Source organism: Hordeum vulgare, chromosome 2H (assembly GCF_904849725.1).
Source record: "Hordeum vulgare subsp. vulgare chromosome 2H, MorexV3_pseudomolecules_assembly, whole genome shotgun sequence".
NCBI classification, from domain to species: domain Eukaryota; kingdom Viridiplantae; phylum Streptophyta; class Magnoliopsida; order Poales; family Poaceae; genus Hordeum; species Hordeum vulgare.
Window position 1 is genome coordinate 597253661 of NC_058519.1, and position 17866 is coordinate 597271526.

The 17866-nt window shown below is 41.9% G+C and overlaps 3 protein-coding genes across 3 annotated transcripts; 1 reads left to right on the plus strand and 2 right to left on the minus strand.

Moving 5' to 3' along the window:
- Positions 1-1455: 1455 nt before the first annotated feature.
- On the minus strand, positions 1456-2659 carry LOC123430697. The gene has a single exon (XM_045114545.1). The coding sequence runs from the start codon at positions 2077-2079 to the stop codon at positions 1606-1608; it is 474 nt and encodes a 157-aa protein (XP_044970480.1). The 5' UTR covers positions 2080-2659; the 3' UTR covers positions 1456-1605.
- An 8463-nt stretch (positions 2660-11122) lies between these two features.
- Positions 11123-13090, plus strand: LOC123430698. The gene has a single exon (XM_045114546.1). The coding sequence runs from the start codon at positions 11789-11791 to the stop codon at positions 12956-12958; it is 1170 nt and encodes a 389-aa protein (XP_044970481.1). The 5' UTR covers positions 11123-11788; the 3' UTR covers positions 12959-13090.
- A 3985-nt stretch (positions 13091-17075) lies between these two features.
- Positions 17076-17499, minus strand: LOC123430699 (histone H4). Its single transcript, XM_045114547.1, has one exon. The coding sequence runs from the start codon at positions 17442-17444 to the stop codon at positions 17133-17135; it is 312 nt and encodes a 103-aa protein (XP_044970482.1). The 5' UTR covers positions 17445-17499; the 3' UTR covers positions 17076-17132.
- Positions 17500-17866: the final 367 nt, after the last annotated feature.

Consider the following 17866-nt stretch of genomic DNA (forward strand, 5'->3'; position numbering starts at 1 on the left):
GTTTAATGTCATAAACAGTAAGGGCTTTTTTGTAAAATAACCTCGGTGGGTTTTCCGACGGAAGCGATAGCCTCTTTATTATTAGGTAAAGATAGATATAGATTATAGTTTTCCCTTTTTTTGTGCATGGTTTTCTGTTTTTATTTTGTTTTTGGTTTGATTATTATTATTTATTTTTCATTAGTTTATTTTCTTTCTTTGGTATTTTTTTGTCCATTACTTTTTTCATTAGATTTTTAGTTTTCTTTCTTCGCATTTAACAATCCCTTTCTTTGTTTCTACTTTGTCTTTCTTCTGTTCCTTTTTGTTTCTTTGTTGGATTTTTATCATCTTTATTTCTTTTTAACACATGCCTACATTCTCTCAATACGAAATATATTTCTTAATGATCACATGGAACCTTTTTTAATACGCATTGGACATTTTTGAAATATACATTTTTCAAATACATGTTTTGACTACATGGTAAAAAAATCCCAAATACATCTTGTACATTTTTAATGACAATAAACATTTTATAGCGTACAAAAAAAATTAATTTTTCATAGACATTTTTCGGAAACATTAATATTTCTTGAAATTTCGTGATACATTTATATTGGAAATAAAGATATTTTTAACCTATGCGAACATTTCTTTTCCATTCTTTTTTAAAATGTCAAGAACAGTTTCTTTAAAACGTAGAAATTTTCCATCAAATGTGCATGCTTCCTCTATCCCAAAATAAGTGGTTTATGTTTTTATTAACTTTAATACAAACTTAGTACAAAGTTAAGTCATTTATTTTGAGACAGAGAGAATACGTGTGTAATAGCACGAAACAATATTTTTGCATTACAAAAACATTTTATGTATTTATATTTAACATTTTTCTGACACGTGATTAATATTTTCTGTTTTATTGACATCAAATATATTTTGCATACATCACAAAAAAAATTCTATACATATTTAACATTTTCCAAATGCATAATTAATATTTTACTAATATTACATGTAAAATATTATATATATAGTACATAGCCTTTTTTCCATATATATATATATATATATATATAGAAAATGTGAATAAAAATGGAAGGAAAAAATGCAACATGAGGTCCTGGCTGCTGGGCTGGCCAAATACATGCTCCCTACATGCTAGCCCTAGTAGGACTCGCAATGGGCGTCACATAATCGCACCAGGTGACCCATTGTTCTGATTTCTCACTGGCCCAAAAGTAGTAGGGCCACGTTTGTTGCTGACAGCCACCGCGTTCGTGTCTTCTTGCCATCTGTTAGAAATTAATTAGTAAATTAATCTAAGGAATGTGTCCAACCCAAACAGTCGTGTCTCCTCTCTCTCTATTGCCAACCGGCACGTGTGTTGAAGGAATGCCTCCGAATAGACATCTTTTTTTCGCACCTCTTCCAGATGTATATATACTTTAGAATCAATAAAAACAAGATGGATGATCGATTCACTTTCATTCAATCTCGTTTTATTCCAACACGTAATCAGCACGAGTCTCTACCAAGAGAGAAGACCACCGAGAAGACAGACGGGGACTAGAGCTGCACGCTGCGCCCGCGCGGGGCTCCGGCCGCCGCCCGGGCTGCGCCGCGTCACACGCTCCGTCCATCCGCCTTCTTGCGTGTGCCACGCTCGCACCAGGCTGTGGCGTTGATTTCTTGCATTGCTTCACCTTCATCTCCTTCATGAGGACAGTCGTCGCCGTCGCTTGTCAGTAGCCAAGCCGGCGTATGAACCGTCGCCCGCGACACACGCACACAGCGGGACACCCTCAGGGCCGCTGCTCCACGCGCGGCCATTGACGGCGTCGCGACCTCAGGCGAGTCAGGCCGACGGCACACAACCATGTCATCCAGCGCACGGCATGGCAGTGCTGCCTCGTCGGCTCCCTTCAATGATACGACGCCATTGGACTCGGCCCTCGTGCCGTTGCTCCTCATCTCCCGCAGATGAACAATGGACTCGATCCCTGGCTGGTGCACGTGCCCCCACCTCCACCGGTGCCCGGCTTCAACCCTCTGGCGGGCTACGCCCTCCGACAAGATTGCTTGGGGCCACGACTCCATTCCCGCGGCCCCGCTCCGCCCGTACAGCTCGCGCCGTTGGAACCTCTTGAGTCGGTTGCGCCCGCCTAGCTTCACGCTGGCCCGGCCGCGCCGCTTGAGGCCAACGACGACGAGAACGTCGACCCACCCTTGCGCCTCGTGGCCTCCGCCTTTGCAGCGTCGAGCAGCCGCAGCCCGTCGTCAACCAGCCGCACTGCCCGCGAGAGAACTTGAGCCTAGCAGCGCTCGGGCTCGCAAGCAGCCTCTCCATGGCGACGTGCCTGGCATCCGCCTTCACGGCGACTCGTCCGACGAATAATAGCGCGGCTGGAGTTCTTTCCGTCGTCCGTGTGCGGGCGACCGACCGTAGGTGCCTCCGAGGAAGAGCGCGGCTGGAGTCCATCCGGTCTTGGTCATGTGGATTGGGGATCAAATCTACTCTTGTGTGGATATCCCTGGCTGCTCTTCCTTATCCATTCGAGTGACCACGCTACACCTGGCTGGGCTACTCTAGCCTATTTGCATGCGGTTGAGCCACCAGATGTTTATGCTAATTTGCATTATTTACTTAATTGCTTGTATTTTAAGCTTTTCAGTAGATTAGTGCTTCAACAACTATTGCTATTTATTAGCATTTCTCATGTTTAGGCAAAATCTGCATTTAAATCATTTTCTATTAAATTTTAAAATTCCAGAAATACATGGTTGTTAATGCGTGACATATTCTTTACCGATACAAAGACATTATTTTGCAATTGAGATTAAATTTTCTCACACAACAATATTGATTTACTATTGAGAATTATTATTTTCTTGCAAAATAATTTCATCGCGATTGGGATTAGTTTTTCCTTGCAAAATATTAATTCACTTTGCTGAATTATCTTGCAACTTGATATAAGATCATCTCATTTAATTTGAGGTCTATACAATTCAAGTTTTTCACTTGAACATCAAGTTTGCAACATCATTACTATTCATTACAATAGTAATATATTTCTGTTGAGTACGATCTATTCCGAAATGTATGTATCTCCATGATCGTTACGTATCGAGATTAATACATTTATTTGCAATTGAGATTTTCAATTTCTTGCAAATATTGATGCAAAATTCAAAGTGAATTCTTCAAATTGATGTTTTGGGATCACAAGGTAGTGTGTAGATCTACTGCTTTGCAAATTATCACCACTATTGACAAAGTGTTCTCCCACACATTTTACTAAGTCATGACATAAGGCACTACGAGTAAGTCTACTCACTTCATCAGATTATACTCCCTAGTGCCGCGAGATCTACTCCATTTTGGAGATAATCTTCAAGGTGTCATATTTAGCAATTTGAGATTCACATTAATGGTTTCAAGATAACTTCTTGAAATACCCATTAATTTTACAAATTCATTACAACATCAACCATGATGGTCTTAAATTTACTGTAGGTAAATTAATTATTTCTGGTTTATCCATAGAGGTAACATATGGCTATAAGGCGTCAGCCGTACTACTATTTGCTCCTCCGAAGCATTTATTGTTGTTGTTCACTAAAGTATTTTACTTTCATAGTAAATATTGTTCTTGCACACTTTGCTTGAATATGTAATAGCAAACTACGAAAATATTTGCATATACGTATGATAACCTTCTATTACATTGGTAAAACACATGGCAATGATTGAGTGTCTCAACACTTTCGCAAGGTCCACACCACATCGTGGTTATAGTTTCATAGTGACGAACCAATGTTAAGCATGCAAGTCTGTACGTTTTCGCAGTGACTCTAAAGTCACACGCTTCCTCAAGAATGAAGTCCAAAACATTAGCAATAATTTCATCACATGTGTTGTACTGAAGGATACACCGAGGTTCACCAAGGATCACCTTGACCATGATTGTTCTCAAACAAATCATTTATTCATAGATATCACTTACTCCTAGAAGTAAATTAAATAAATGCATTAGCATCTTCAAGTAAGCATGGTTGACATTTCCAAATACAGTAAGTACATGTTAGGTGATATTATTTATTGTATGATGATTTACGACATCGGTCGTTGTATCCACCCGTGGTATTATTGCCACTATAACTCCACCTTCAGGAAAATATTTTATGGCTATTCTCTTAATAGCTAAGTATATTCATATATATTTCATGTGTCACCAAGTTCACTTAGTTCTTAAACTAAGTACATAATGGACGAATATTTATTCACCTTGAATATTTCTCTTAAGAGAAACATGCTGCCATGAGCACATTTGGAATGATCACCAAATAATTTTTTTATTTCAAGGCCTCAAGTCTATTGCAACTTACAATTTTGGTAGTTATAAAATCAACTTTAAGTTGAGATTCTATGATCAGATACTTTTCGTATTTGAATCCGATTAGAAAGCCCATAATACACTTTACATCCTCTTATGATGGTATTACCATTTTCATGGTAAAGAAACATGTTATTTCTTAAAATCATCATATTCATGCAACGGGTGCTTCAAATATTTGCTAGCATTGAGAATACTATGCAAGTCAGTGGTTACAAAACAGAACCATGAGGAATTCAAAGTAAATTGGAGGCTAAAGACAACCAATGACATAATTATCTTTTAATTGGGAATTGATCATTTCCAAATGATCACAAAGACAACTCTTAAGTTTGTCAAATGTGTGGTTACATAAATATCGTACATATGATTACCAAACCCTCAAACATATGGTCAAACCACACCATGAGTTTATTAAAAAGGCAAATAAGTTCATTGGGGTATTTGAAATTTGCAAACATATGACCAAAAACTATTCTGGTAAATGATGTTCTCGAATCTTCATCAGAAGGAGAACCAAAAATATAGTGCAATAAAAGAATGATCAATTCGTTTGCGCCTATGATATGTTTGCATAATTCATTTTTCAGTAATATCGGAGACCTCATGTAATATCCCGATTATTCCCAAAATATTGTTTGCATATAGTTGTACTACTACATGTAGTATAAACGTCCAATATCCTATTTCTTGAACATTATATTTGATAAATTCTAAATGTATGAATCGATTCATACTCAATTTTGTTGCGTAAAAAAAATTCTAAATCTTACAAAATATTTGGCTTTAAGCCTTACAATCCTGGTTTGGGGTTGATTAGAAAATTATTGACAATTTTATTTGTCACAACTTAACAAGTTGCGAAATTTCCCAAATCATCAGATTTTATGTGCACCAGATGTGCCATAGGGGAAATTAATTTAAGGAACTCTCACCTTACAATTCTAAATGAGCCAACTCATTCTTTCTTGAACACATTCATAAGATATGTGGATTACTCAAACATTATGTGGTATTATATAGATACTTCATGGTACTCATGGAAACATTTATAAAATGATTTCAAGTGTGTCTCTTGTCACACAAAACCATGAATGATATAACTAAATTAATTGTTCAAATTCTCAAAGTAAGAGCAAGTTATCATAAACAAGGGACAAATCCATTCGAATGGACAACTTCGTTGAACTCATTTCACAAGCAATGTCTGATTATACATAATACTTTATGTACATACCCAGAATGGTTTAGTTAAATATCTTATCAAACATAGTGAAATTAATAATATGACCAAACTTATAGAATTGTAATTTACAAGCCTCATGCTAGACAAATACGGCATTACACACCGTAAGTATGATATAAATCATACCAACTGCATAGCATACTACTTTCTCCTTGTAGTAATTACGTGGAAATCAATAAAGTATTTCCTATCTGCGATAATTCGGTTACATACCAATATCACCACTCCAGATACATCAACGGGCTCTCACAAAAAAATATTAGGGATCTATGTGAGGAATAAAAATTTATCCGTCAATCAAAATTATTCATAGCCTGTATGTTGATTGCATCAGCAATAAGGACATTTCTGGCATTAGGGGGAGATTAGTACCACAAAGAATGCCAAAAAATAAATTAGAAATGTTATTCACATTCAGTCCTTATATCCACGTACTTAAAGAATCTGAACAAGAAGTTTAGAATCACGTATTTGCAACACATTGCAAATCTGCCACATACATTGACTGATGACAAAGGTGTCACTCAAATTTATATTCCTGCAGTAAAGTGTCAGAAAGAGTGGAGGTACCTGATAAACCACTCTTCTCCACAAATGAGAGAAAGAGGAAGAGAAATCTGACCACATGAGATATAATCTCGCATATGCTTCCGCGGAAATAGCGGAAATCAAATCCTTAACTAGTAAATGTAACTCAACATCAAGTTGAAAGACACCTCACTAGATGCTCATCATCCAAAGCCCGACATACATGTGCACAAATGTTTTGGTGCCGGGACATCGAAACACCTTGACTCCATTGTTGTAGGAAATCACAAGGAGTTAAACGGAATAAATACATTTTCACAAATTTCATTGATTCCTCCAGAATCATATAACATAAGTCTACATTTGTCGACATATATTTCTTCTCCAAATTGTTAAAACCTTTTGAGCCCTGAACCAAAATCCATGGTAGAGTGTCTCTTGTACTCATATTGGTTCACATAAAATGAAGCAAGTAATGAAGAATAGCACTCGCTCATCAAAGAGTGGTATTTACCACAGTAATACCTACTCCTCATAAGTATCTTCCATATGGAATACTAAAAACTTCCCATTCATAGACAAAGTCAATGAGGTGGTGAAAAAGCGAGGCTTGTAGCAAAAGGGTTCACGCAGAGACCCGACATCGATTATGATGTAACATACCTTCTTGGTATGAGTGGAACTATGTTTTGATAATAAATACCATTGGCAGTACAAATAAATAGTACCCATGCAGTTAATGGATGGAGTGACTACATACTCATATGAGTCACTCATTTCGGAAATCTATATTAAAGTCCCTCAAGGGCTTACATTTCCGAATCCAAAATAAATCGGAACATATTTGTGTAAAATTTCAGAAGTCACTCGATGGCTCAAAATAGTCGGAAATCATATGGTACTATCGAATAAATGTTTTTCTTGTTTATGTGTTAACAAAGGAATCCAAATTTGAAATCCTTATATCACCTCAGTGTATATCGATGATTTCATCATCAATGTCTCTACAAGACCTAAACATAAACAAAATCATCTCAAGACGGAAAATTTGGATTTAATCAAATTTAGCTTAAGTTTACAACTTGAGCATTCTATATACGTATCAGTTTACATATATCCAAAACATACACGAGAAGTTCAGTGTGGATATGTCATAACAAAAAAAGACATGTATGGTCATACTACCTTTGATAAGGTACAAATCCATTCATACCTAGAGGTGATAATGAAGTGATACTAGGACCTGAAGTTCTATATCTCACTAATGTCAAAGCACTCATATACTTGCAAACTACGTCAGGCCTGACACTATATTTGCTATCTTTATTCGGAGTGCAACCCCCAAACAAAGGTATATGGTTGATATAAGTAATATCATCTTACACCTGAAGATTACAGTAAATCTTGGATATTTCCATCAGGAAATAGGAGATACAACAATGATATGATGTAATGATATTGGCTCTTTATTTGATCCCAACGACGCCATATCAATGACTGAATTTGCTGAAATAGCCTTCACATGGAAGTCATATAAATGGATTTTAATGGTTATTTCCACTTATCATTCTGACATAATTGCTTTATCCTAAGGAATTGCAAAATATGTATGGCTTGGAAGAATGGTTAACCACACTCAAAATCATGTGGTTGAGATTCATCAGAATCACATAACTTGATTTATCAAGATACTTCCACTTGTGTTACTCAATACCTACAGGGTATATGAAGAGCAATATCATGAATCACATTGCTCAGAAATTACTTATCCTCATGGATTATAGAAAGTTGAGGAAATAATTTGCAAAGTTCAGGGGGGGTAATCTCCTAGACTATAACCTATTAACAATCATCAGATTACATATATTATGTTATTTTTCCCTTGATGAGTTTTCCCTAACGGTTTCTCATAAAAGGTTTTTAATGATATAATATAAACACAAGTGTCTATATATGCCATATCATTTTCTCCTTATATTTTTCCCATTGGGTTTTAAAGGAGCTTTCAATGGCATGTACGATTGCACTCTTTTCCCTTATGAGTTTTCTCTCAAAGTTTCTCATAATGGTTTTTAGTGAGGCAATATCTTCTCAAAGATCATATGTCATACTTTCTATTTTCCCTACCGGGGTTTTTAAAGGAAGTACTCAAGACATATTAATTGTTCTCTAAACTTATCAATGAGTTTTCTCCTTCTTTAAAGGTTTTATCATGTGAGTTATCGAGAGACAATGATCATCATATGTTGCATCATTTTCTCCTTATTTTTCCCACTCGGTTTGAAGGAGTTTTAGCAACATATCTACTATATTCTCCTCATATTTTTCCCACGGGGTTTTTGGAGGAGACTCTCAAGATTATCTGAAAGATTTGTCAAGATGGAAGATCTATATGCAAGAAGCTTTCAACGATGAAACATTCAAGGAACGGTGTTGTACAAGGGGGAGTGTTAGAAATTAATTAGTAGATTAATCCAAGGGATGTGTCCAACCCCGAACAGTCGTGTCTCCTCTCTCTCTATTGCCAACAGGCACCTGTTCTGGAGGGATGCCTCCGAACAGACACCTCTTCTTCGCACCTCTTCCAGATGTATATATACTTGAGAATCGATAGAAACGGGATGGATGGTCCATTCACTTTTATTCAATCTCGTCTTACTCTAACACCATCTACAGGAGCCAGGCCAACGCTCCACGATAAACAACTCCCCGAGCTATCCATGTGGGCTCGGGGGGTCCAAAACAAGAGGATGTGCTCCCAGCAAATTAAACCACAAGCATGTATAGGAGGCCCACTCCTCCCCAACCAAAGAAGCAAAGAAAAGCGGAGAAACTTGCTCATGCCCTAGTTTGGAGTAGGCCACTTCATAATCCATGCGATGAAAAAGAATAGGAGATGGGGCTATTACATTGGGTGTTTATGTTGTACTACTACTGCTCAACATACTTTATTTAGGTGGAGAAAATGGGGCTATACCCTACGAATGGATCCATAGTTCATATCCTAAAGCCATCTTCAACTCTGTCTCTTAAATCTAACACACAACATTCTCGGACTCCATCACACGCTTTTGCGGATCCGGATAAGGAAGCTGGCCATGTAACCCGGTGCAACAAATAAAAGCGGACATGACAATTATATTAATATAGGGAACTCTTTTTATATAGCAAAATTTACCCTAGTTTAAATCTTGGTCGGTAGTGGGCTCGTCTATGTCCCACATCATGCTCGTTGTTGGACACGTCCTGCTCTTCATACATCCATGTCATTGTATCTTGTTCTATCTACTTAACAGGAATGCGTCCCTGCTAGATAGTATATGTTTCATCTATTTCCTTTCACACGGAGGTCAACCTCCGTGTATTGAGGCATTACTGCCGTTAAACTGCAACCCTATTATTATGGAATAAGACTTATATTTACTCGGGAGAAAAAGGCAAATCTTATTTGGCGTTGTAGTTATAGTGCAATTTTCTTAACCGACGCTTGCAGCCGCGTGAACTCGGCTCGGCCCATATTGTCTTTTTTCTGTCCTAAAAAAGACCACAACTAAGATTCGATCCTAAGATTTCTCACACATTCGCACGACGCAATAACCATTCAACCATCGACCATCAGTTGTTCTGCTAGTGCTTCTTCCCTCTTTTCTACTAGCACGTCTTTTTCTTTTTTCCATTTCTTTTTCATTTTCTTTTTTTGCCTTTCTTTTTTTATTCAAAATGGTTTTCTTCTGTTTTTTACTACTTTTCTTTGTTCATTTTTTATTTTTTATTTAGAACATTTTTTTGGTTTTTGGTTTTTTTTCAAATTCGATGAACTCTTTTTAAAATTTGGTAAAAAAAATATGTGAACTTTTTTCAGATTTGATGAACTTTTTTCAAAATTATGATTTTTTATCAAATTCGCTGAACTTTTTTTCAAAATCGGTGATTTGTTCCCAAGATCTTTGAACTTTTTTCAAAATCGATGAACTTTATTACAAAATGATGAACTTTTATAAAATTCGATGAACTTTTTTTAAAACCGGTGAACGTTTTTTTTTAATGATGATTTTTTATCAAATTCGATGAACTTTTAAAAAAAATGGTGAAAGTTTTTAAAATTTGATGAAGGTTTTTAACATTTGATGAACTTTTTTGAAAATCGATGAACGTTTTTAGAAAATCAGTGAACTTCTTTTGAATTCAATTGACCTTATAAAAATTGGATGAACTTTTTCAAAATCCATGAAATTTTTGCAAATACCGATTTTTAAATAATTTTCAATATATTTTTCTTCTTTTTTATTAAAATCGACCATTGATTAATTAACTGGTCAACCACGCACAACCAAAACAGTCCTCGAGCGAGCGAGGGAACGATCACGCGGGAGCAAGCGAGCGAGCGATCAGGCGAGCGCTACATGGGCTGGCCACAAAACCAAGTTGCTGCAGGCTCCAGTTCCTAATCGAGCGCCCGCGGCGCTGATTAGGGACTCCTGGAGAAAAAAGTAAAACCTTGCTACACTCTATGGAGATATGGGCCGAAGTTTCACCCAAACATAGTTCTTGTTTGGATACCCTAACTCGGTTAGAGGTTAGAGTTATATCTTTATTCTGGACTAACTTTAAACTAACGCTAACCAAAGAGGTGTTTGAATGGCAGGGTTAGATTACTAATAAATTCACTTTTTTCAACCATTTGGCTCCTTTAACCAGGATTTGGTATGGTGAAGGCAGAAGGAAAAGTAATTTTTTCTGTGCCCTACCTAACTATAACCCAAATAAGCAACTTTTAGGTGGGTTAGTTTTTGAATGAATTAGATGCATCTAATCAATTATAATCCTCCTATTTGAATGTTTTGCAGTTAGTTCGATTCAGTCTAACCAACTCTAACTCTAACAGATATATCCAACTCTAAAACGACTCTCTTTATCTTATCTGGAGCATCCCTGAAACCAGCGGCTGACTGAACAACCCAGAAGTGGACGCACTTTGCACGTCCTTTCAGCACCGGCCCTGCTCCAAAGTCCAAGCTTCCAAAGCAGAAGAGCTCATCAGCAAACACGGCGCGAAGCCAATAGAACCGTCCACATGGCGAGACCCCTGCAAATCCCATCCGATAGAAAACATATCCCGAGGTAGGAGAGCCATGGACCATATACGGCCCGGGGCTTGGGCGGCGACGGCCTTCGGCAAAGCGCCAGACGCTACGGCCGTGCCGGCCCGGACCACCGTACGTCGGCTCCACCGCCCGCCGCCCCCAACGGATTACCATGCACACGAGACGAGTCCTTTTCCGTCGCCGAATGATTTTTGATCTAGCACGTTCCCGCGGCTTCCCTCCACAGTTGAACGTTGCTCTCGCCAGGATTAATTCGGCATTGCTAGTAGATTTTAAAAATCTCGTCCATTCTCTTTGTGGTTGCTTTGCCTTTGCACCCATAAATTCTTTGCCTCCTCTCCGTGTTGCTCTTGCTTCCCGACCAAGTCTGCAGCTTCCTCTCTTCACCAGCAAGAGCTCGGATTCCATTCCGTCCAGATTTCCTTCTCGGTCGCGCTCACAGACTAGACTAATAGCCGATCAAACAAACTCGGCCTTCCGTAGCCCGAGACTCCAAGCCACGCACAGATTTTCTTCATCTTTCTCCCGCAATGGCGGAGGCCGCTCCGGCGCAGCCGAGGACCGGCGGCGGCGATGTGGTTCCCGCGTGGTTGCAGCGGGCTCTGGAGCTCTTGTTCCCGTCCAACCTCGCAGCGAAGGCGGTGCTGTTCGCCGTCGTGGTGGCGCTGCTGCCGATGCTGCCCACGAGCCAGGGCCCCGGGATCTGGGACCTGCCGCACATCCTCCTGCTCGGCCTCGTCATCTCCTACGGCGTGTTCGGCCAAAGGAACGCCGACGCCGATGCGGTGCCCCCGGTGGCCGCTCCCTCCAAGGTCGTCGACGACGACGAGTCCGTGGAGGCCTTCGTCTCCCAGATACTCCAAGGGCCCCTGGTCTTCGAGGGGAACGGCGGCGACGGAGTCAGCGGCGGCGCCAGGGACGGCGGCGTCCAGGCGTGGAGCTCGCAGTACTACCCCGACGATCCCCTCGTCGTCGTCGCCGACACCGGCGGCGCTGGCGAGAAGCCGCTTCTCCTGCCGGTGAGGAAGCTCAAGCCGTCGGCCGAAGAACCTGCACCGGGCAATGTAAGCGACGACGCCACCGATGAAGAAGCAGAGTTCCTCGTCTCCAAGGAGGGAACAGGATACAGCGGCGCGCGCCAACACGCCATGTCATCGCCGTCCTCCGTCCTCGACGCCGGCTTGACCCTCTCGCCGTCTTCGCCTCCTCCGCCGCCGCCTCCGCCGCAGTTTCCCGGCGGCGCGCGTGGCCTCGGGAAGGCCAGAGCAAGAAGCTTCAACGAATACGGGGTTGGAGACATGAGCATGGGCGGACACGCGGGCTTACGAAACAGGTTCCGGTCAAACTCCTCCATCCAAGCAACGAGGAGGAGCACTTTCACCGGCTACGATCCTGTAGCTCCGTCCGAAGATCAAGCGGCCGCAGACGATGAGGCTGACGAGATGGCCGCGGCCTCGGACGGCTCGTTCAGCAGCGACGACATGGCCAGGGACGGCGACGATGAACTCGACGAGGAGGAAGACAGCTACGACGAGGAGGGGCGGGAAGGTGACAACTCTTGCGACGAAGAGCTTTTTGAGCTGGCGACGAGGCCCGAGCCGGAGGAGGACGAGGTGGACAGGAAGGCTGACGAGTTCATAGCCAAGTTCAGGGAGCAGATTAGGATGCAGCGGGTTCAGCCCGGGCCGGGCAGAAGATGAGCCATCACGGATGTGGTGTTCAGATTTCTTCATGTGTAATGCACCGCATTTTAATGTTTGTTCTTTTGATTGCTCACATGTAACTACAACCCGAACAAATGGTGTCGATGAGTGGAATAAGAGTGTGCGGGATACTGTGCGCATCCTCTTCTTCACACAAATTTTTCCATAAAGCACGTTTTGTTGACTCGGAGACAACATAGCAAAAGCATAACCACAAGGGGAGAAGTTTGGAAAGGTTGATTTTTGGTCCCTCAACTTGTGCAGTTTTCGTTCCTCAACTTCAAAACCAGACAACTTTTTTTTGTGAAGCTAAACTACACGACTTGCACCTTAAACCTTTTTTTTTCTTAAACAATCACCGGGTGGGAGAGGATCCTCACCAGAATATATTAATCAAAGGTTCGACGGAGTTACACATTACATTAAGGGTTACATCAAGAGAAGAGGTACAGGCGCCAAGACATGGCAGCCTCCCTACTAACTGGATCCTTAAAACTAAAGACCCAAAGCGTAAAATCTGAAATGATATTCCGCATGCTTGATCCATCGTTGCAGTCGTGAGCGCCCGGAGCGCTTGCGACGGACTGCAGCAGGACGTGAGGGTACCGGGTGGTACGGTACCGATGGCTGCCGGATCAGGACTCCGTGCGCAGCTGCACTGAAATGCGACGTACCTCAAGCGGAAATGGCGTTGGTGTCCAGCAGCGCGTCTTGCAACAATGTTGGGTCCTCAACGACAAAGCTGAGGGAGCCGAAGAGGATCTCTCTGCCGAGTGTCATCATGATGATGAAAAAGGTAAGAACTCCCACTGCGCCAGATTTGCTAAACGTGCAGTCCCACGGTGGGCATCAACTGTCGTGGGAATGATCCTCACAATAGTGCCAGTGGTATGAATGAGGGGTGGAGCCTAACTAAGGCGCAGTGGATACACTCGGATGTACGAGTTCGGGTCCCGCTTGGGAGTGGTAACAACCCTGCTTCTCGAGCCCTCAGGCTGATGTTTGCTTATGGGGGTGTGATAATACAGGATGTTGAACCCTTGGTCAGGAGCCCGGGAGTGACTTATATAGAGTGCGCCACGACCGGCCGAGCCTCATTACAAGGGTGAGTTAATGCTAATAACTATGAAAGTTACTAGTAACGGCAGCTCTAACTCCAACGTTACTGGTAACGCACGTCTTCACTGCACTTCATGTGATAGTTTGAGTGTGTAGCTGTTGCAGTCTCTTCGTAGCCCATGCCTTGATGTAGTCCGAGTGTCGGGGAACATCCGACTCACACGAGATCATCCGAGTGACCTTGTGCAAACCGAGTGAGGACATGATTGCCCGATTAAGGTCACGACTGCACCGGTGGCTTTCGGGACACTTATGTCCATGTGGGGTCTTAGGTAGGCTTAAGGATGCAGGTCCGTAGGCCTATCTCTAATGTACAACCGAGTCAAGTAGGCGAAAAGGGCAATCCATGGATAAGGGAACTCTTGTCGGCATCATCATTAGGGGCAAAGTCCTTCAACAAAGACAACACATCAACAAGATCATACGACGCAACATTAGTAAGATGATTCCGTAGGTTAGATAGCAACCCTCCAGGTTAGATAGCAACCCTCCTACAAAGACATGCGTCACTAGGATGGTAGTTTTAATTGAGTGGGAGAAAAGGTGTGGGCAAAGAGTGGCTAGAGGTCGGGGGAGATCTATGTGTCACTCCAAAAGAAGATGGTGAGGCCATTATTTGTGAGGACGAAGGAGATTTTCTGAAGAATACGGACTTGGTAGTTCACAATTTTCTAAGGAATAGTTTGCATGTTTATCGGCACTAGCATGTGTATAGTGTCTATGGTACCAATCTATCCAAGGGAGATAAGGGCACTTAAAAAGTTTGAAATTCAACTTCATTGGTCAGCAATTATTTTGAGTAAGCAAGTTCTTTAAACCCCCACCATCATTATTTATTTGTTTGCAGACATTTTTTCAAGCAATAAGACATTGAGCCCGTACAGGTTTCCTCTGCCATCCAAAAAAGGTCAAACGATCCTCGTCAACTTCTTTCCACAAAAGATTGGGGATGCAGAAAATGGACATGAAATAGATAACAAGGGGGTCAATTACAAAATAAAGCGTCGGCCTAACACCTTGAGAAAGTAGACGGCAATCACCCAATGAGGTAGTTGAGAGAGCATTGGACGATCGGTTGGAAGGTCGAAGAGGCAAGCTTGGTGGGAGAAAGCGGTGGTCATACATAGGTTTGGGGAAAGCTAGAAACGACGCATCTAAAAAGGTTTGTGATGTCTAGGGTGATGGTGGGTTGGACGTGGATTGGTAGGAAGTATGTCTTGTGGAAATTGGAAGAGAGGCCAGTAGCGTTAGCAAATGATCCAGGATTTTTTCTGACTTGTGTGGTGGTGGCAGCAAAGGCATGGGTGATGATGGGTATATCGTCGACATACTTAGGAACGGTGGGGGAGGTCTGGTCTAGGGGTGGTGGAGTAGGTTGACGGTGTGGGCGGGAAACACTAGGCGTTGTGGGATATCGGCGACGGGAACGAACCAAAAGGGAGAAAGGGAGTCCCCTTGTGTGAGACCATTTTTACAAGGGCACAAGCACGGTTTCATCCCTGGTTTCATCTACAGATTTGTGTTCCAAGGGTTAGAATCTTTGTTTTCATTTACTAATAATCGACATAACATAAAATTGGACACTTGCGCAATACAACGCACGGGATATTAAGAATGCCGCATTGACCAAAGCCCACCATATTATCTTGATTTACAAACAAAATACTCCCTCCGTCCCAAAAAAATTGTCTTAGAGTTGTCTAAATATTAATGTATCCAGTCACGTTTTAGTATTTAAATACATTTATTTATAGACAAAACTAAAAGAAAAAATTGGAACGGAGGAAGTATATGTTTAGTAAAGAACGTACTTATAGACTGTAACAAAGTTATATTTCAATGGAAAACTCTGAAAATGATAGCAGTCAACAAGGCTCATGAAAATCAAATATCTGCAAAAGAGCTGAGTAATAACCTTGCATAATATGGCGGTATATCCACTTCCTCTCACAAAGGGATAACAAAATATCGGCTATAAAAGAAGACAAAAATAGTTAAGAAAATAAATATTTCAGAAAACAATAATGATGATGCAATCAAAACTCCAGTCAACAAATGAATATCATGAAGCTGATCTTGTTCCAAGAAACGGTAAAGCTTTATTTTCTTAGATAGGCCTACGTGACCTCTTCCCAAGTGGTACTAATGTTGCAGGAAAAGAATAGTGACAAAACAAATTGGACAAAAGTTGCGTCAGGATGGATATGAGACTACGAGTTAATAATGGAAATGATGTTAGCAGTACGTGCAGATACTACAAAATGTTGCTTTTATGTCAACAGCATAAGACATACAGTACAACTTTTAGTAACTGGATGACAATAATGCGAAGTCAAAACTTAGTTTTGCTAATATTCTGGGTTAACAAGACAGTATGTGAGAATTAGTGGCCATGGAACTAGCCTTTTGAATTCAAAAGTTTCTAATGGACAATATATAGCTTCCTGCCCACCCTTGATGCAAATCTGTACTGAAGTATAGGGCATGGAGTTGTAGTGCAGAGCAAATAATCAAATCAGCAGAACTTGGCCATTTCAACACCTTGCAGCAGCTTGCGTTTTGCTGAGTCTTCAGGTAGGGGCATATCACAGAGCCTGAGTGGATGGATTGCATCTCTTCTACAGACTGCAACGGGTGTCAAATACATGAGCAAATAAACGGATGATTCACTACTGATACACTATCTAAAATGAGAAGCAAAGAGTTATAAATACTTGAACAAATGAATAACTGATTCAGTACAGCTATACGAACTGAACTGGGAAGCAACGAGTGTCAGATACAACAAATAAGACTGATTCAGTGCAGCTATTACGATCTAACAGAGAGATCAAATCAGTCCGTCTTAGAAAAAAGAAAACACAATTCAGCACTGAAGCATTTCGTCAGGATTCAGAATCGAACTGATTGCATTGAACAGAACATGGTACTATTACACAGCCTACTGAACCCAAAGACAGAACACAACGGCGCACGCCAAATCGGTAGACCCATCCACCACAGCACACATCACGCAGAGCAAACGAGCAAGTTGCTCCACTACGCAACGCATCTAGCCTCCGAAGCCGTAGAGGGTGCGGCCCTGGCGCTTGAGCGCGTAGACGACGTCCATGGCGGTGACGGTCTTGCGGCGGGCGTGCTCGGTGTAGGTGACGGCGTCGCGGATGACGTTCTCGAGGAAGATCTTGAGGACGCCGCGGGTCTCCTCGTAGATGAGGCCGGAGATGCGCTTGACGCCTCCCCTCCTGGCCAGCCTCCGGATCGCCGGCTTGGTGATGCCCTGGATGTTGTCGCGGAGGACCTTCCGGTGGCGCTTGGCGCCGCCCTTGCCCAGACCCTTGCCGCCCTTGCCGCGCCCGGACATCGTCGCTGGATTTGGGAGAAGAAGTGAGTGCTGCGGGTGTTGAAGCTTGCGATGGATTGGGGAATTGGTGGCGACGGGTTTATATGGGAAGGGGTTGGGAGGGAAGACCGAAATTTTGGGGGGCTGGAGGCGGGAGGTGTCTGCTGGTCGATCCGTGGGATGTTGGAGCTGAGCCATTGGATTAGGATCGGAAGGAGGGACGCGGTGGGAGGCTAGTGGTGCGGATCGGTGACGTGGCCGAGATGGGGCGTTGTTTTTGTTTTTCTACAGAGAGAGATGTGGGCCGCTTGTGCTGCTATGATTTGGGTCAGGTCAAGTATCATCGCTAGCCCTCGGCACCGCGAGTCGTACCGTTGCTCTTCTCGCTTTTTTACTTTCACACATGCAAGATTTGTTCTAAGTCGTATATAATTTCTAAAAAG

Excerpts from the sequence above, each read along its gene's own strand:
- LOC123430698 (XM_045114546.1), top strand. The coding sequence starts at position 11,789 with ATGGCGGAGGCCGCTCCGGCGCAGCCGAGGACCGGCGGCGGCGATGTG.
- LOC123430699 (XM_045114547.1), bottom strand. The coding sequence starts at position 17,444 with ATGTCCGGGCGCGGCAAGGGCGGCAAGGGTCTGGGCAAGGGCGGCGCC.
- LOC123430697 (XM_045114545.1), bottom strand. The coding sequence starts at position 2,079 with ATGGAGTCGTGGCCCCAAGCAATCTTGTCGGAGGGCGTAGCCCGCCAG.